Below are 21,296 nucleotides of genomic sequence, written 5' to 3'. Positions count from 1 at the left end.
TATAGACCCATGGTCCCCCCACTAGTTGAGATAATATTGCTTGTAAGACTCATGTAATTGGTTTTGATTAATCAATTATAATTCACAAATTAGACTATGTCTATTTGTGAAATTTTCACTAAGTAAGGGCAAAATTGTAAAGAAAGAGTTTATAGGGGCATATTTGTTAATTATGATACTTTGTATGGTTCAATTAATAAATATGATAAATGACAATATTATGTAATAATTATTTATAGTTATTAAATAGTTAGAATTGACATTTAAATGGTTGAATTAGGAAATTGGCATTTGGTCAACGACCTGGAAAAGCTAGCTCTAGCTCTTCTTCTCTTCATAAACCTCTCACCGCTGATCATTTTGCTGGAATAGCTCTTCTCACTCTCCGTAGTGTATGTTGTTGATTACCGTTCTTATTGATTTTCCTGTTGTTTTTATCTATTTTGACTTTAATCGTTCTTGTTTTTTTCCTTCTTTTTCGGGAGAATTTAGTGAAACTGAAAAGAATATTTGCTTTGTCTGATTCTTTTAGGCGGAAATGAAGTTCAAGGACAAGTGGCTTGCTTGTGTTTCTTTTGGAGAACAGACATTCCGTACACAAATATCTGATCAGTACGTTTTCAGAAAATGTAAATTGTGTTAATTGTATAAGAATGACGTGAATCTTCGAAAATGATGGTATTAAGAATGCTTAAAAAAAGTGACCAGTTGCAGCAAAGAATAGGATTAAGATTAAGATTGGACATTTGATCAAGAATAAGGTAGTAACATCATGTTATTTTCATCTAACGGGTTTTGTGTGTTTCGGTCCAATGATAATAATAAAAGCACAAAGTTTTTCAATGTGTACAGATTTTTAAGCTTAGTTATTGAGTTTAATTTCCCCCTTTGCTTTTTTGGTTGATAATGCAGGACAGACAAACCAGTCTGGAATTCTGTGAGTATTGCTAAAAGATTGTCCAAATTGATGAATATTCTCCTTTTCTTCTTCATTGAGCAACCATATCTTTCAATATACAGGAAAAAAAGCTTCTTTTGGAAAAAGATGGACCTCATGTTGCAAGGATATCTGTGTTTGAGGTATGTATCTATAATACAGTGTCGCAACTTGACTAAATTTATGTGTGATACCTGTATAACTTCTATTATATATGACGGACTAAAGGACTTTGTGTGGGTGTATTAAGGATTACAGGATATGAGTGTGCAAGGCATTGGTGTGAAAATAGTCTGGGGGATAAATGTTTTTTAGACTTTTTGAGGGATTAGTTTTCATAGTTTTATTGAAAATGGATATGTAGAACTGTTTACCTTTTACTTGAATCTGAAATGTAAAATGGTTTGACTTTACTAGCTTGCTGTAACTGTTGATCATCTTATGTTTTCCTTTGTCGCATTGTTTGTGTATCGCAGACGAATACTGTGTCTAGCAACACTCTGGTAGGATATTGCGAGATTAATCTTCTTGAATATTTAACGCAGGTGAGTGAAATTTTCATTGATTATATCGTTTACAATTTACAATTATCTCATTACTTAAGAGTTTTACTTTATTCAACAAAATTTATCTGTAAATATGTTCATTGTACCGTTGGTTTTTAATTGCAGCATAAACTTATAAATTTTGCTGATGATTTCTACTAGTGACTGTGGGATTGGCCCAGTAAATCACTGGCTAATTATTCTGGGCTGCAACTAATGCCATATTACCAAATTTAGGATTTCAAGATAATTCTTGATGCCTAAGAGCTAAAAGAAGTAAAATATATGAATCCGTGTATTTTTAAACTTAAAGAAGTATGATATTTAAGGCAGTCACAACATTCTTCAAAATTCTACAACAAGTGTTACTCCTTGTGCCTTTAATAATGGAAATCAATTTCTTTCCTTTGGAGTTGGTCATATCAATTCATTGACTAAGTTTACAGCTGCAGGCTTGTGTTTTTGTTTCTTTACTAATTAATTGTCTCTGTCTCTTTGAAAATAAAATATTGATAATTTTTCAGGGTGAGGATTCTGACCCTGAGGTGCTGGACCTGTTAAATCCATCTTCATCGGATTTGATAGTTGGGAAGATTTATATTTCATGCTCTGTTGAGGTGCAAGACTAGTAACCAGTTTTGTTAATGGTTTTCTTTTGTTCTATATTTTATTTTAATACAATAATGGGGACTTTATCCTATTTTTATTGTTGTCACATTATTTTGATAAAAATTAACAGGATCCAGTTGAAACAGAAAAGAGTTTTGCAAGACGCATCTTATCTATAGTGGTATGTTCTGAATTATGTACTGAGAATTGTCAATTTTTGTTGTTGCTGATTTTATTGACTTGTTCTTGAGTAAGCTGGTAAGTATGGTGTGGATAGTTGAAACTCCTCACATAGAGATTAATTGGAAAAAAAATCTGAGCCTTTATATTTCTTACAGGACTATAATCAGGATGGGATGCTGTCATTGTCTGAGTTTTCTGATTTAATTAATGCTTTTGGGAATCGACTGGCAGCTGAAAAGGTCTGAATTTAAATTCTTGTTTCTACCTTGTATGTCACAGAAATTGTCTTTTATAGAAATTACAAGATTACATGATGGGGTTACTAGACTGAACCATCTCGTCCTTCTCTCCATCCCAGATTTATCAATTGGGGTTTTTGAAGTACTGGGATTTACAATTCTATTGCATAGGTTTACTTCCAGCCCGGCTTACCCGGCTCTCATTCATAACTTGAAAAGAAAAATAAAACTGGATTTCTAAATTAGATTTTATTTACACATTGTTTTGTTGTTAAGTATGGTGAATACAGATCTTAAATTAAAGTGTTAGCCTTCAATGCTACATATTTTTGTATTTATTTATACTGTAACAACCTGAAGGAAAAATGCTATGGTTAGATGAAATTGACACCCCAAGCCAATCCTAAGACATCTGTTGGTAGCAAAGCTTCAAAATGAGTTTTAGTAATATGCATTACCTTAACATCCAGTTTCTCATTTTAAAGTGATTCAATCAGCTACAGCACTTACCTATATTTAAATCTATAAGGTTTAACTACTTGTTAATTCTGAGCTTGAACGTCCTTTGGTTCCCTTATTATTTCATCATATTTTCGTTGTCAAATTTTTATGATGAAGTTGTGTTTACTAATTTTTTTTCCATCCTTATTAGAAAGAGGAATTGTTTAAAGCAGCTGACAAGAACGGGGATGGTGTTGTTAGCATGGATGAGTTAGCTACCCTTCTTGCTTCTCAACAAGAAAAGTAATTAATGCAAATAACTTTTAAACCAGAAGAGTTTAGATAGTGTTGTAGGGTAGGCCTTGTAATACTAGAAAAATAATGTTTGGAAGCTATGGAATTTCCTTTATTGTTTTAGAATTAGATATGTTCATATATGTCTATTTGTCAATAGACGCGCAGTCCTTCCTGTTCTAGTTCTTGGGTCACTGGTTACTAGTACTACTACATGATATTGTTTTTTTTTTTTCCAATTAATATGGGACCTGATAATGGTTTTACATATTTTCTTATTGCAGAGAACCATTAATTACTTGCTGTCCTGTTTGTGGTGAAGTTCTTGAAGTTTCTGATAAGCTGAACAACATGATTCATCTGACATTGTGTTTTGACGAAGGAACTGGAAACCAGGTTATGGAAGGAGGATTTTTAACCGATACACAGGCTTCATATGGGTGAGAAATAGAAAGAACTGCATAACATATGGTTAATTTAAGCAATGGTGAATGCAATTAAGTCACATAACTGATTGCTACCACCAACTTTTATATTTGTAGGTGGATGTTCAAACTAAGTGAGTGGGTCCACTACTCTTCTTATGATGTTGGTTTGAATTCTGGATCAAGCGCTTCTCATATTGTGGTATGTAATCTTAGGTCTTAGGTCTGTCTTTTATTTCAATGACTGTCTTAAAGCTTTGTGTTTTTTTTTTTTCTTTACTTAACTAAAAGAATATATCGACTGTTCTGAGTGAGTTTGTCATAAAGATATGAACTATATTGTTACAAATACTATTGTTTAGAATTAGAAATATTTAAAATAGGAAACCTTCCCAACTCTTAATCCCTCCATACCCATATATATATGCTATAAAAAAATACATAGATAAATATGCTGATGCTGGCATAGCTCAACTTACGTCAAAATAGTGGATTTTGGAACCTATTGGGTGTATTAAAAACAGGAATGCTTATTGCTTTGAAGAGGAAAAAAAAATTAAGAAATACGAATGCCAGAACAGTTTTGTATTTAAATCTTTGTTGGAATTTCTCTAAAGCAAATCCATAAAAATACACATGTTTCTCATGTGTGCGAAACGGTGTGAAGATGCAAAAACAGTTTTCCATTCATCACTTTAACTTTTTATTATTACTTTGCAAATGATGCTAGATATTTGGATGTCTTTACTTTTTTCTTTCCAAATAAGTTAATTCAAGTCTCTTGTTAACATTTTATTGTCCTAGGTATTGGATCGGAGGACAAAGACGCTTGTGGAAGAAACAATTGACAGCAAAATTGTTTTGTCAATGAGAGCTATATACCAGTCAAAGCTTGGGATTGGGCTTATGGACAAAGGTACTTCTTAATTTATCCTGACAATAAAGATTAACTTTTCCTGAAATTCCTGAAAAGTAATTAAAGAAGTTGTATTTTCTTTGTGGAAAAACTTTAGTTGGAATCTGTTATAAGCTTAAAATTGTTGATGTTTTTGCTTGCACAGCTAGGTTCAGTCTTTTTCATTTTTTGTATGTCAAATTTCTCGGCTGTTTACTTTGGCACACTATCTAAATAAATGCAGGAGCAAAAGAATTTTTGCTGAGCATCTCTGAAAAGCAAGGGAAGAAAATGAATACAACGGAGTCTGCTAAAGACATACCAAAGTTTGTTGACTTTTTCAAGGCATGTCTATAATATTTCCTACTTAATGGAATAATGATATTGATCATGAATTGACATATTTTTAGCAGTCCACAACAACATGATCAATTTGTTTTCATCAAATTGGCCTAGATTTTGAAAATGCAGCATATTTGATCCTTTGTCTCACAAGTAGATGAAGTTTGTTAAATGAAAACATTTTAGAGATGGTCAAAACCAGAACATGCCTGTTTAAGGGCATGTATTAAGATAGACTGTATGTGGTAAAATCTAGTCTTCTCACAGTTAGAACATCACTAAAAATTTATTTATTTAGGAGACCTTTAGTGAAAGAAAAAAATCAATTTGTTAAAAATCATATCAACCATATTTTACACTGAACGAACCATATGATTGCTCACTACAGACCAATAAATTAATTTGGTAAAATTTCTCATATTGTTATTATGGCAGATTCTCTTGTTTTATTGAGCAGCAGGCACACCTTCAACCACAATATCACTATCTTTTTAGACAAAAAGTCAGTTTTTCCCGACCCTAATAGATACTAGAATTGACTTCTTATTTCAAACTATTGTGCAGAACCTTAATAACCTGTTTGTATGTTTTTTATGTTCATTTTATATATTTATTTTTGAGATTTTTATTTGACTATTTTTTTCTTCTCAGTTTTGTCTAAATTGCAACCCAGTCCCATTGCCCCGTCACTTACTTCATTTGTTATCATATGTGCCGGGCACACTTTTTACTTTGTTCTTTCCTTTCCATTTTCTATCCTGGAAAAAGTATGTTAGGAGTATCTGTGTCCATTTCATTCATTAGTGTATGTTTATCTGCATGACAATTTTCTCAAACCGTGTTAATTCTGTAGTTCTCTAGTTATTTTGAATTAGCACTTGCATTGAAAAGTTTGAGTAAGCTGTCAAATCCCAGGTCACTTTTAATGCAGAACATCCTTTACATGACTTGAATTATCCGCATTGGAATCCTCGATTGAGTTGAATGATTTTTCTAAAGTTTGGATATTTTTGTTTTGGGTGCAAGTAGGTAGTTTTATCTTTTTTTCTACAGGTGAATAAAACAACCATAAATCTTTCTCCTCCAAATGAATCAAATCTAACTTAGAAATTTTCCCTTTGTTAATCTAAAATTGCGTCGTAAATTAGATAGGGCATTAATTTTCTTTTCTTCATCTGCTATCAATACCCATTTGTGAATATGTTGTGTTTAATCTTTTGTGTTGAAGGGTCAAATCAATTTGGCTGAAGCCAAGTACCCCGTGGAACATTTTAAGGTATGTTAATCTTCTCTCTGTCAAACTTCCTTTCACAGTTTTCTTGACTTTTAGCCAGTATGATGTGCCAAAGTTTTGTGGAAACTACTTTGACTAATATTTTTTCGAAAAATCTACATATAAAAGGAGATGACATGGTTAAAATTTCATGAATAGTTGCTAAGCTTCCTAAACAAAGTTTGCATGGCAAAAATCTTTGCTCAGCAACATGATTATCAATATATTTAGTGATCCAAATCTCTTCTCTAATGATTTTGGTGTTCTAATTAGTCAATCTTAATTTTCTTTGTTGACTTTTTTCCAAATCTTGTCAAAATTCTTGTCGATTTAGGTAAACAAAAAATTACAACCAAGTATTTCCATTTTCTATTATTTTAGTGAATCATTGGATTGGATTATGACTTTAGTTTAAGTTGTAACTATGGACAATAGGAGGCTGTCAGTTTGCTAGTAAGTTTGATTGATTGGGAACTAAAAGTGTAGGCGGATTATTTATTTATTTGTTCTATGTTAAAACACTTATTTAGCAACGCGATTTCGTTTTTTGTTTTTGTATTACTTTGTATTTTTTTTTCTTGCTTCCATTTAGTTGAAAATAGCTTGTCATCCTCTCTCTTGTAGTTTTTGTTTTAGTCAGTAATAAAAGTTTATTTTGTATTTTAGAAATAATTTTAAGGTGCTACTGTAGAATGGTGTGGCATTTGTTGATTGCTTTGCTATTGGTTATTGGCATGTTTGGAGAGAAACAAAACCTTCAGAGGAAAGCAAAATCAACCTTGTCAGTACATGTCCACTAGTCATGGCTATGGGTTGGTCCTTAAGTGCCACATTTTGTAATGGCTTGACTAATAAATAAATGGGAGATGGTGCTATAATATCATAAATATGCAGTATCAGCATGATCCTTGATGAGGCCCTTTTAGGCCAAATCTATAAATATGTATAATATAAATTCCTTTACTCTTACTTCTAAATAGATTATGACATGGTCCTAGGCAATAGATATCATATTTTTTATTTTGAGTAAAAAAATATCATAGGATTGTATTTAAATTGTTACATTTTCTTGAAACTAGTTCCTGGTCCTTTTCTTGTACAGACGTTCAATGAATTCTTTGTGCGAGAGCTGAAGCCAGGTGTTAGACCAATTGCCTGCAAGGAACGGGATGATGTAGCTATTTGTGGAGCAGATAGCCGTTTGATGGCGTTTACAACAGTAGATGATAGTAAAAGGTTTTGGATTAAGGTATCAATACTTGCACTTGAAATATTTTCATCGGCTGTTATGTTCCCTTATCGCATTGATCATATTAATGTGATAGTCAACATGTAGTTAATTTCCTTTGGAGTTTTTTGTTTGCATGCCACGGCTATTTTTAAAATCGTTTCTGATAGACCAATGACATGTTTCTGGGTGCTATGATAGTTTGATAGTATTTTGTATAATCAATATAAAGTCAAGTATGATAGACTTGTACACAACTCAGAAAAAATAGGAAGATGAATTGGAAAACTCTTATTGAACAGTAAAAAAAATTATCAGAACAAAGTACAACCTAGTCTTTCGATAAAACTTGGAAACTCCACAGAAAACACTTTAAAGTCTCCCAAAAATACAATCTCAATCATACCTCTCACAAAGCTAAGACTACTTATTTGGCCAATCAACAGGATGGAAGGAAAAAGATAGCACGTTAAAATATTACAACTCTGACAAAGAACTTATACAAACAGGACATATCATCTGGGAACTTGATAAGCCTAAGACTTATCTTATGTATCACAAAATGATTAAATGAAATGCTTAGTCTCTTATGTACACAAGCTGAGTTGTCTTAGTGTTTTAATTCTATTGGTCCAATTGTAATTGTAGGTGGCCTAAGTCTTTTCAAGACCAATGCTTATAAATAGAGAGGGAGCAACCTCATTTAGCTTAGCTTGGAATTAGATAAGAGTAGACTCTTTGTGGAGAGACCAATCCTCTTGAAAGATTGGGAATTTGGAGAGACGAGCCTCTCGAAAGCTCGATATTGTAATTTCGTGACTGTTTTTCAAAATAAAATTCATTTGAGAAATTCATTATTGGTATTTATTTTGGGAATTAGCTGATAGAATATTTCTACTCGAAGATTATTCTATCAGAACTTCAAACAAAACCCTTTAGCTTTAATTTGTTCATTAATTTACTCCCTTGGTCGCCTAAGTGAATCTAACCTGGGGTGTAACAATGTACTCCTATTACATCCTTTGGTTTATATCAGTAAATCTGTGATTTTACTGTTTATGTTCATCAGTACTCTCAACATTTCTTCTATTCTTTAAGACCTTTCTCTCATGTTAAATTTGGTCACTTATAATTCTGCGTGTGTGTGTGGGCGCATGTACTTTACATATATTCTGCTTTCTAAGATTTATGATCAAAGGGTAGCACGGCAAGTGTTGAGCTACCCTATTATTATTACTAGTAAACAATTCGCGCTTCGCGTGCGGTTATATATTGTTTAATGATGATTGAGTCATAAAAATATATCAAATTTCAAATTTTGATATTTTTTATATATATTTTAATGATATAAGTAACTAATTAATTATTTTTTCAATCTTAATAATTTAAAAGAAAATTAATATCTTACAAATTATTTTAAACCTAGTAAATTATAATTTTTAATTAATCACATTATTATTGCTATATTACTGAATAAATTAAATTGAAATTCAAAAAGTATATATAATATAACAATTAATAATTTTATAAAAAAACTCATGATTTCAAAACTGTTGCTATCACCAAATTTGACGTAATTACCACTACAATCAAAGTCATTATCATCGTCGTATCTCACTTATAATCGTCACAACCATTTTCAATAAGTTTGCTCCTGTATACAACATAAATTAAATATTGAGTTAGCTACTCACTTTTATACATAAATAAACCTGTAAAAGTATCTAATCAAAGTAAATCGTCACTATCATTAAAAAGTTTACTCTATATAAAATAAATTAATCAAATAATTGGTTAACTATTCACTTTTATACAAATGTTATAGTGAATAAAATATTAAAAATAGATAAATCCTCACAAAAAAATAGAGATATAAAAAAAGATAATTGAATATAAATCTATAAAAAAAAACTCTAACTACTATCTCAAAATCGTTGTCATCACCATATCTTGTAGTCGTCACTATATTCAAAGTAGATGTCATCACCAAATAAAAGAAATATACCAAACAATTATTACCAAATTTTAAATAAAGTCATTTTAGAGCGCGTGTCATAAAAATATATATAACATTTTTTTTTTTAATTTTGAAACTTTAGTTGTTAGATATTTTTAAATTAAAATATATATATTCTACATATTATTAAAATAAAAAATATATATATTAGAAACAAAAAATATATATATATAATATCTCTACATGCACTTTTAATTAATTTTTTCTTCATTCATCATTTTATTAGGTGCATTCAAAATGTTAAAAAAAATAATAATTGAAAATCATACTGAGAAAAGCTATAAATTAAGAATATTTTAATATATGATTATTTAACTTTTGCATGAATAAGATAGTAGTATTATATTAGTGAAAAATCTATACTTAAAAAAACCAAGGACATAAAGACTTATTTCTCTCCTTGAGGAGATAAAAAAAAACACCATATATAATTGTTGATTTGTATGGGATGCCTTCAGAGGCAATGATTTCATAATGAAAGTCTTTCCACTACCTGAAAAGAAACCAAATAGAAACTAAGCTATATAATATAATGTAATAAGTACAATCAGACTCATTATGATAAATAAATACTCTATGAGATTAGTCTCATGAATTATTAATTAAGGAATTAGAATGTGTATCTAATAAAATTAATATTTTTCTCATTGTTAGCATATTTCTTTGTTAAGTGGTATCTTCCGAACAAGAAACCACAATATCGATATTAATAATTTTAAATATCAACATTAATTAATATGAATAAGAAAGAATACATAAATAAGAAAAAAAATGCTTTCTCTTACAAGCAAAGCAATTCATTTAGATTAAAATTATGTTTGCCCATAACTACAATGCAGCTATAACTAAAGGAGAAGAAAAAAAAAAAGAAAAAAAACAATGGAGTAATACAAAAGAAAAACAATATAGTATGCATGAAAAAAAAAATAGAGTAATACAAAAGAAAAATAATATATTATGCATATATGGCTATAATGGTGATATTGACAAATAGAAAGAGCAATAATAGAGATTGATAGAGATCCATAGTATTGGTAAATAAAAACGAGTTTTAGTTACATATTATAAGGTTAAGATTTATATAAATGAGTTTTAGTTACATATTATAAGGTTAAGATTTATATAAATGAGTGATAAATAGATTAAAAATAAAATAACAAATGTATATATACACATAGTCTAATTTTTTGTGTGTTTTTTTTTTCTCTAATATTATAAAAAATAAATTTATAAATATTATTTCTTTTTGTTAAATTAATAAAATTCGTTGCTTTATATCTTTATATATTAAAAGTGCCTATCTAACGGTATTTCTTGGTTTAACATTCTTGGTTTAACAGAATATACTTAAAAATAAAAGAATATTCTGTTAAATTTAACGATTAGGTTTGATCTCCCGTTAAAAAATAAACCCAATAATTAAACCCAAAAAATTAAACAATCTTTTAAATAAACAATCTTTTAAATATTAATAATCTCTTTTTAAATTAAAAAAATCATCTTAGCCACATATCTCTCTAACAAACCTATCTTGGGAGAATATTTATAATTTTTTTATTTATTTTTTAAAAAAGAAAAATATAGATAAAATATCTAGAAAAGATAATATAAAAGAAGATTGATTGTGTTGGCTTAGAGATTTTTGGGCTTGGGCTTAAAAAAATAATTAAAAAAAAAGATGAAATGGGTTGTAATTAGTATTTACCTTATATGTTTGTGCTTATTTTTAGTTTTATTTTTAATTTTACCACCAAGAGGAGAAGGTTGAAAAATATTAGAATATGAAAATATTATTGGTGCTTATTAGTAATTTGCAAAGAATGTGAAAGTCTATAAATATATAGTTGTGTAGCTATTATTAGATATGAAAGGAGATAATAGAACTTTTTTCAATTAGAAGATTAATGTACATTTTACTATTAATAACATACATTATTATAACACAACTATGTTTTACTTACTAAATATACTAACACATATTTTATTTTTATAAAACAAATTGTTCAAATAATTATACTATTTTAATTATTAATTAAAATAAAAAACTTAAATATTAAATAAAACTAACACTACGTGGCTTGACACGTAACAATCACCTAGTATATATATATGTATATATAATACTCCCTTTTGATTTTTTTTTTCATATATATTTGTATATATCATATTTGGTTAAGATTTTGTTGAATTTTAAAAAAAAAATTGTTAAAAAAGAATTGTTATACGTGTATGATATGTATGATATGCTAGCCTATATATATTTATATATTTATAAACTGAATAAAAAAATAATAAAAAGGAGAATTAAGGAGAGAATAGATAATAGTGTTTGCTATGTCATTTTTTTTAAATTAATTAATATTTAATATTACTAAAAAAATATGAAAAAAGAAAAATATATTGAGGCACATATTTATGTATCTATTAAAAAATTAATAAAATTAGAGAATTAAGGAGATGAGAAAAATAACTTTATAGTGATTTTAGAGCGTCATGTCACCGACGCAGACTTTTCCTTTATATATATAGATAGATAGATAGATAGATAGATATAGATATATAGATATATTTTTTAATTTCTTAATCTATTTGTGAAATTGATTTAAATCTTTAAAGGGTAAATACCATTTTGGACCCTGTGTTTTGTAAAAGTTATCAATTGGACTCTCTGTTTTGTTAAATGACAAAATGGACCCTGTATTTTCTAAAATAGTACAAATAGGACCCTGAATTGATTTTTTTATCAAAATAAAATTTAATTATAATCCGATCTATAAGTATTATCACAAAATTGTTTATATTTTTTGTATCTGTTCGTATTAGGAATTATTTTCAAGTTGATTATATTAAAAAAAAAGTTGTCAAAAATTAAGCTCAGGGTCCTATTTTTACTATTTTGGAAAATACAGGGTTCATTTTGTCATTTAACAAAATACAGGGTCCAATCAGCAACTTTTGCAAAACACAGGGTCCAAAATGGTATTTACCCATCTTTAAATTAAAAATCTTTATATTTAAATTTTTTTAAAAATAATTAATGTTAAAAAATGAAAATAATACAACGTCTACAATCACTCTACTAATTATAATACAAAGTGGTATGAAAATAAGTAAACACTAAGAAATTAAGAAGCATCTTAAAAAAGTATTTTATAACTTAACAATATCATTTTTAACTCTCATAGTCTTGCCAATAAACTTTCATTTTTTCAAGAATGAAAGTGTTGTACTTAAAATTGACCATAAATACTTCTATGTATTATATGAAAACCTAAGTCATAATATAATAAACATATATGAAAAATACCTCAAATATTTCTATATATTTTCTCCTTAACTGGCACTGAACATGAACTTTCATGTTGGCTTCACGACTATTTGCCTTGATCCACTCAATTCTCGCCACATAGCTTTCAAGTATCAAAAAGGTCGCGCAATTCCATCTACAAAATAAATATAAAAAAGAAAACAAAAGAAAACAAAAGATAATCTAAATATTGATCAATAAGAAAGGAATTAGAAGAGAAAATAAACACACTCAAAAGTAAGAGAGAAATAATTATGAATTTATGAAAACAAAGAAATAACTAAGATTGTAATTTACAATTGTGTATATACAATTAAATAGATCAATTTCCATAAAAATAAAGGAGAATAGTACAAGATGATGAGAGAGAAATGTTGAATATATTTTACCAGGATCTAGATTTACTAACAAGTATGTTTCATTAACATCCTAATATGAATTCTAAAACAATGAAATAAACACATAAGAGTTTTAGAAACCTTACATTGGGTGCAGCGGAATATAATGACTCCTTCCGTTCAGATCTCTAGCCCTTGATTCCTTTCTGTAGCAGAGCATCACCAAGATCTGAACCTGGATCTCTTTCTCTCCTTCCTTTGATGCTGATTCTCCTTCTAGTTGGTTGATTTTCCACAGTCTTACATACTATGATTGAGATACCACTTGATGTGTGTGAGCATTCACTCATTCACTCAAGGATTTCAAAATTTAGAGAAGAAGAAAAGAGAAGAAGAGGTTTTGGCTATAGAGAATAGATAGAGGCTCAGTTTTCATCTGACAAAGTTCACAAAGTTCAGTGTGAATGAGAGTCATCACTATCTATTTATAGGTAACCACCTAGGTTTAAGTTAGAATTATTTGGCATTAAAATAATGAAAAAATAAATGATAAAAGCCTACAATAGTGGTCGGCCTGGGCTTTGGATAATGGGCCTCACTTATGCAATTTTGATGTTTTATCATTTTTGCATCTCATTTTCTCAAAAACGCCAATTTTCAAATTCAACCATTTAAATGCCAATTCTAATTATTTAATAATTAAAATTAATTATTAAATAATATTGTCATTTAATATATTTATTAATTAGACATATAAAGTCTCTTAATTAATAAATAAACCTAGAGTTTCTTTTCTTTACAATTTCGCCCTTGCTTAGTAAAAATTCACAAGGTAGACATAGTCTAACTTTAGAATTATAATTGATTAATCAAAATCAATTAACTGAGTCTTACAAGCAGTATGGTCTCAACTAGTATGGGGACCATGGGTCTATATATCCGAGCTTCCAATAAGCAGATCAAGAATTTATATCTTAAACTCACTGACTTATTAATTCTTCGTTGAATCCACGCATAGAACTTAGAATTGCACTCTCAGTATATAGAACGCTCTATATGTTCCACGATATAGATACGTCATTAGTTATCCATTGTTATAATCCTAATTTGATCAATGACCCTCTAATAGATGATCTACATTGAATAGGCACTAAGTTACCGTTACACCTTCAATGTATTTTATCCTTAAAACACTTAGCTCCGTATAAATGATATTTCAGCAAAGTGAAATGAGATCTCAACCATTTATCTCTGTTTAGCCAAGCTCGAAGCATATCATCGTTTCACTTCTAAATTCCTATAGAAGTTATAGATTCCATATTTATGGTAGCGCTCCTACTCAATTATACTATCATGTTCCCAAAATGTACGTATCACCCTGACCCAAAAGTAGGCTTAACTAACAAATCAAAGAACATGTATAATACTCTTGAGATCGAACCTAACCATATCAGGATTAAGATCATTTGATCTAGAATCAATAGGTGATATTAAATTGAATAGATATTACGGTAAATTTTAATATATCTAATCAAAGTTCAATATCGGTCCCTTCCGATGTATACTCCATACATCCGATGCTGGTAAACTTTGCCAATGCCCTGGAAAGGACATAACACTTATCCAAGGTGTAAGAATACCTATCGCTGATTATCATGTCAGTCTAAATCCAGTGAACTGACAAATCAGGGAATAAACTTTCGAACATATAATTAAGATTATATTCCACTGTTTTGACAACACTATAATCATTAACAAATTCATATGTTCTGGACTTAATAGAATTCATACATTATGTACATATAATCATGAAATAAATCATGTGAACCATGCAACATAAAAGGTTATTTCTGATCTTTATTAATAAGTAAATCTGATTATATTGAAATGAGTTTTATTTAGAGCATAAAACCCAACAAGAAATATGTATACACAATCAAATAAATCAATTTGCACAAAAAAAAAATAGAATATGAAAGAGCGATTGAGAGAGAGATAGAAATATATTTTTAAGCTAGTTTAGAATTTTGTTTATGGTAGTTTTAATTTATAGAAAAGAGAAAAATAAAAAAAAATTAAGATTAGATATTTTAGTTTTTTAAAATTGAAAATTTATATAAAAAAAAACAAACATCATTCGTAAAACGCTTACTTCAGGCGAATCAATGTAGGATTAATAATAATAATAATAATAATAATAATAATAATAATAATAATGTATATTATATATAGTATTTTTTTTTTAAAAAAAAAAATACTTGATTTATGCTTAGATATTTTTTATAGAAAATTTATTAAAATTTGTAGATTTATGCTATAATAAAATATTAAAAAAAATAAGAGAATTAAGGAGAGAAGAGAAAAATAATATTGGAGAGATTATAGAATGCCATGTCACCACCTCATTCCTCCCCTTTATATAATATATATTGATTGATACTAGCAAAAAGCTACGTGGGAGATACGTATATTAAATTTTATGCTAATTTCTTTCTATGTTATTTGAAAGTGATACAATTAAAAATTAAAGAAAAAATATTATTAGTTATTAGGTGAGATTATTATTATGTGTATCTAAATATTATAGTTTATAATGTTGTCAATTAAAAGTGAATACCGAATACAATATATTAGTATTTAAGAAAGCTTGATGATTTAAATATGTTTAAGTTAATCCAAAAATAAATTAAAAATTGATGTTCCAAGAAACATTACTTAAATGGGTGTAAGATAAAAAGAAAATTAAAAATCAATCTCTAAATTGTTGATAATTGAAGATAACATTTGTCTAAAAATTGTAGATAAGAAAACTAATGATAGTCATTGGTGGATTTCAATCTTCATTTGCTTCGATAGACACAATAGTGTAATTTTTTGTATTTTGCACTTTTCATTCTAATCGGGTCCGCATATATCTGGATTGTCCATTTTTTTATTGATAAATTGAATATGGTAGTGTCGACAAAAAGTGAAAACCATGTTTAACAAAAAGTGATAGTATTCTATAACAAAATACTATTAAATTATTTTAAAGTACTATATTTTATTAAAATAAAACTTTATACAATTAAAATTTCATATTTATCTTTATTCAAAAAGAAAAAAAAATAATAAAAAAAAAGAAAAAAAAAATGAAAAGTTTCTATTATTATCTCTACTGCCTTTCTAGATGTGAATAATAGTCTCTTCTTTCTTCCATATTCTTCTTTATTTTTTGTATATTGTGTTTGCAGCATATATGTAAATTATTACGTAACTTTAAAAAACTTTGCTCTTGGAAACTAATGCATATGCCGAGCACTTAGAATCATTTGTTAGCTATAAACTTTGTTGGGTTTTTTTCGCCATTGATGCTTGGTTTTGTGAACTTTGATAAAAGCCACGCTTCTTTTTTATTATTATTATTTATATATTTTGTTGTTAAGTTGTGAAGAAGAAAAAAGAGAAGTGCGGATTGGAATATCATGATTCATGTGTGATCCCATGAGAATGTTCAAATTGTAATAGGAAAAGGACTACAATAAATAATTAAAGAAAACCCAATCGTAGATGTTCAACAACAAAAGTCCAATCGTATTTTTTTTGAACTTAATGAGATTTATTTTATTTATTTTAATAATAAACCATTTTATTTTTAATATAAATAAAAAGTCACCCATAAATTTCTAATAAACTAACAATTCTGTTATATAGACAGAGTTTATATAAAATAGATATTGATTGATTATGCAGATTAAAGAAGTTTTGAGAGTTAAAAAGCTCTTCCAAACCATGTCAAACGGGCCGAGATCCATTTGAATGAAATACGCCCAACTTTGTTTTCAAAAAAAAATAAATAAATAAATACTCCCAACTTTTCTTTTTCTCGTATTTCTTGTACTATTAATTTCAGCACCTTCAAATCTAATTTTTTACATTTTTGTCCTCTATATTTCAGTTCACATCCTAGTTCCAAATATTTATTCTTTAAATTTCAAGTGTACTTTAATTTTCAACTGTTTACCCTGCAGAAATATGCACTGGACCATATTTCTGTCCTAACCTAACATGTTATGCTTATGTTTCCACAAACAGTATGAGGTCCTATTATTTTCTTTATCAACTCTCAGATTCTGATTCTTCAATATATTTTTTCTTTGGGCCATCTTCTATCTAGGGACGAAAGTTTTCAATAAAAGGTCTTCTTGGACCAGAAATAAGTTCCAACGAATTTGATCATGGATCGTTGGTAATATTTCGTTTGGCACCACAGGTATTTATCTTGATTTTCTTCTTGTTTCTCATGAGTTTTTGTTAATACAAATCTTGATTTCTTATCTTAGAGATTTTATTGTTGCAGGACTATCATCGTTTTCATTTCCCTGTTTCTGGAACTGTTGAGAAATTTATCGACATACCTGGTGCTTTATACACAGTAAGTTGAAGAAAACGTAGAAGTCTCTATTAATTTATATATTTTTAACTTCATTCCTGTTGTTTTCCTGATATTTTACACATTGATTTCCCTCTTATTTTTTGTAGGTTAACCCCATTGCAGTCAATAGCAAGTACTGTAATGTATTCACTGAAAACAAGCGAGTTGTGTCAATTATTTCAACACCTGATTTTGGAAAGGTTTGTGGATGCATTCATTCGGCTCTTCAATATCCTTATTTATGTATCCTTTTGAAATCTATGATTATGTCTCTTCCTTTTTTAATTCTTTTTGCTTTTTGTACGTGGAGTATAAATTGCACCATAACTTTGTTTTAAACCTCTGTACTTTTTACTCTTTAAAAATGGATTTGCTGTTCCAATTTTTGTTGCAGGTGGCATTTATAGCTATTGGAGCTACTATGGTTGGAAGCATAACATTTTCAAAGAAAGCGGGTGACCATGTGAAGAAGGGAGATGAGGTTGAAATCCATGATTCTCTGATCATAAATATAAACATATATATACATATCTTCGGTTGTATTATTGTATTATGCACTTTTCCCCTAATAAGTATTACATGTTATTGCAGTTTGGATATTTCTCATTTGGTGGAAGTACCGTAATTTGTGTCTTTGAAAAGGTTAGTTGTTTATTCTGCTCTTTATATTGATTGTCACCTCCTTTTGAATTGTAGCTAGCTAGTAACATCCTCTTCTAAATGTAAACTTTTGATCTATGTTATAGTTCAACCTCATCGTTCAGATTATTGAATTCTTTTTACTTATTTTAACTAGATAACTAAATCACGTTTCTTCTCGCTATTTCCTGTCTTTGGAAAAACAAAAGTACAAAAAAGAAAAAGCAATAATAAACAATCATGTTCTTAACACAATAACAACACAGAAGACAATTGTTGCAACTAGTAGACAGATGAAGAATGGGATACAACTTATTTTTGTAATGCGATAGTTATAATTATCACTGGATGTATTGTGCTGATTTTAAACTATAAATAGAGTTGTAAGAAGTTAAAATATTCGAGTTTTTCGACTGACTTGACATGAAGTTAAAATAAATACCAAGCATAAATTCGAATAATAAAACAATAAATTGTTAAAAATACACATTACAATAGACTCTGAAAATGCATAAAAAAAATAGAACCTAACAGTTAGAAGTGTGATGAACAAAAGGAACAAAATGGAAATTGCTGAAAAAATCTTTTAGTTTAATAGTCTTTTGTAACAATCCTCTTGTTGCATGAGAGCCTACGTAATAGTTTTACAATCAGAATGGTGCTCAAACTTGGTAAAATCAAGCTTGGTCACCAGCTGAACAACCTTACGAACAATAACAGCCTCAACAATCTCCACTGTAGTGCGCTCAGGGCAGTAGATAACTTCAACACGAAGCACATGACCAACATAGTTATGAGGAGCAATGTCAAGACCAAAACCAACACTAGTTTGGGAAAGGGAGGCATCATAGTTGATGCAAACTATAGGATGAGAATGCCAAAGAGGAGGGGGTTGCTGGTTATCACACTTTTTAGTGGGGTTGGGGTAGTTAGACAGAGTCATTTTGATGAAAGACAATGCCCAATCAATCAATGCACACAAATCTGAGTAGAAGGCTTATGTCCACAACCTATCCTGCTTATCCTATAACCTAAAGCATTAAAAGAAACTTACAAGTTTCTACTCACACTTAGCTTTTTACAAATTGAGGGCAAGTTTCATTCATTACAAAAGTGACCACATTTCATATAGTGAAGACTTTCAACATCAATGATTGGATTATCGTATATGAGACCCCACTACCAGAAAAATGGGCTTAAACATTGCTAATAAGTGTCGGTTTTAATAGGAACCAATACTAAAGAGTTAAATTAAGCCATATCTTGAATAATAACTGACATTAGTAGACAAGTTGACGTTGCACAACTTTTTAAGTTGTGCAGTTTTGTGTTGCTTTTTAGCAACAAACTCAATTTCCTCTTTTGAGAGATTAGCGTTAATATTTGGTTCAATACCAACGGTGATTTAGTGGCACCAATTCGCAACCACTATATATAATGGGTTTGCACTTGACATTTGAAGTTTATTAGAGCAAAATATAAACTGTTGCGAACCATTTTGCAATCTTACTTGTTTTCACTTTATGTTTTCAATCATGGATACATCATTTTGGAAGAGGTTATGGGTCTCTCTTGAGCTTTGTTTATTTCTATAGTTTAGTTCCATAAAGATATTCTCATGCTGAACTTATATGGTTTCTATATGTTGTATAATTTGTATATTGTAGTTATATAACTTATATTGAAGTTTAGTTCCCTAGAATGGTTCTTAATGCATTGCTGGCTTCCAGGAGTTGATTGATGGTGATGTGTTCTTTAAGGCCATGAGATGGGTTTGATGTAATGATACTTTCTTTCATTTTTGTTGATTTCTATAGTTTAGTTCCATAAAAATTTGCTAAATTTTATGTTGGGTTTTGTACGTAAATAAAACTCATTTCAATATAATCAGATTTACTAGTTAATAAAAGATTAGAAATTACTTTTATGTTCCATAGTTCACATGATTTATTTCATGATTATGTTTAATGTATAAATTCTATAAAGTCCAGAACATATATAAATATGTATATTTGTTCATGATTATAGTGTCTTCAGCACAATAGAATATAATCATGATTATATGTTCAAAAGTTTAATTCCCATGATTTATCAGTTCACTGGATTTAGACTGGCATGATAATCAGCGATAAGGTATACTTACACCTTGGATAAGTGTTATCTCCTTTCCAGGGCATTGGCAAAGTTTACCAGTATCAGATGTATGGAGTATACATTGGAAGGGACCAATATTGATCTTAGGTAAGATATCATAAACTTACTGTTATATCTTTCTAAGTTACTATCAATGATTGATCTTAGGTCTATGGATCTTAATTCTGATATGGTTAGGTTTAACTTAGTTGTATTATTTATGTTCTTCAATTTATTCGTTAAAATTGACCAATTGGATCTTCTCGTGACATGCAGATTAAGGACATGGTACGTAGTTCAATTGAGTGGGAGCGCTAAACATAGATATGGAATCTATAGCTTCTATAAGTATTTGAAAGTGAAACGATGATTTTCTTCGAGCTTGGCTGAATATAGATAAATGATTGAGGCCTCATTTCAATAATTATATTAGTTTACTGAAGTATCATTTATAGGTTGCTAAGTGTTTTAAGGATAAAATACATTGAAGGATAGAATAGTAAATTTGTCCCTATTTAGTGTAGATCATCTATAGAGGATCTTTGACTATTAGGATTGTTACAATGGATAATCATAACGTATCTATATTGTGGTACATATAGAGCATTCTATATAACTAAGAGTGCTATTCAATTCTAAATCTATAGTGGCGCAAGGCGAAATTAATAAGTTGAGAATTTACCAAGTAAATTCTCAACTTATTAATTTCGCCTTGAGAATTTACCAAAGATCTACTTATTGAAATCTCAGTTATATAGGTCTATGATCCCCTCACTAGTTGAGATAATACTGCTTGCAGACTCAGTCAATTTAATTAATCAATTATAATTCTAATATTAGACTGTCTTATTTATGAATTTTCACTAAGCAAGGGCTTAATTGTGAAGAAAAGAGGTTTTGGGGTCAATTTTTTAATTAAGAGACTTTGCATGGTCTAATTAATAAATTACATAAATGACAATTTTATTTAGTTATTAATTATAATTATTAAATAAATAGTTTTGGTATTTTATAAGATTGAATTGGAAAATATGCTA

General features: G+C 28.9%; 1 protein-coding gene across 3 annotated transcripts; it reads left to right on the top strand.

The window, feature by feature from the left end:
• The first annotated feature begins 277 nt into the window (after positions 1 to 277).
• On the top strand, positions 278 to 21,042 carry LOC115695366 (phosphatidylserine decarboxylase proenzyme 2-like). Of its 3 annotated transcripts, none has more exons than XM_061117346.1 (22): positions 278 to 392; positions 533 to 612; positions 913 to 937; positions 1,021 to 1,080; positions 1,414 to 1,482; positions 2,007 to 2,099; positions 2,222 to 2,272; positions 2,430 to 2,513; positions 3,166 to 3,257; positions 3,533 to 3,688; positions 3,791 to 3,875; positions 4,478 to 4,589; positions 4,813 to 4,913; positions 6,139 to 6,186; positions 7,286 to 7,432; positions 17,230 to 17,325; positions 17,413 to 17,487; positions 17,595 to 17,687; positions 17,882 to 17,968; positions 18,079 to 18,129; positions 20,299 to 20,367; positions 20,536 to 21,042. In XM_061117346.1, exons 2-21 carry the CDS (start codon positions 539 to 541, stop codon positions 20,359 to 20,361), a joined length of 1,662 nt encoding a protein of 553 aa, XP_060973329.1. In that variant the 5' UTR covers positions 278 to 392; positions 533 to 538; the 3' UTR covers positions 20,362 to 20,367; positions 20,536 to 21,042. The 3 variants fall into 3 exon arrangements, 2 of the variants coding, with proteins under 2 accessions (XP_060973329.1, XP_060973330.1); XR_009688453.1 differs by having other exon boundaries at positions 283 to 392; positions 20,222 to 20,367; XM_061117347.1 differs by lacking the exons at positions 20,299 to 20,367; positions 20,536 to 21,042 and adding an exon at positions 19,857 to 20,053 and having other exon boundaries at positions 283 to 392.
• The last annotated feature ends 254 nt before the right edge of the window (positions 21,043 to 21,296 follow it).

This window comes from Cannabis sativa, chromosome 6 (assembly GCF_029168945.1).
Source record: "Cannabis sativa cultivar Pink pepper isolate KNU-18-1 chromosome 6, ASM2916894v1, whole genome shotgun sequence".
Taxonomy (NCBI): Eukaryota; Viridiplantae; Streptophyta; class Magnoliopsida; order Rosales; family Cannabaceae; genus Cannabis; species Cannabis sativa.
Note: the sequence above shows the minus strand (reverse complement) of the source record. Positions and strands in the feature narration are given on the sequence as shown.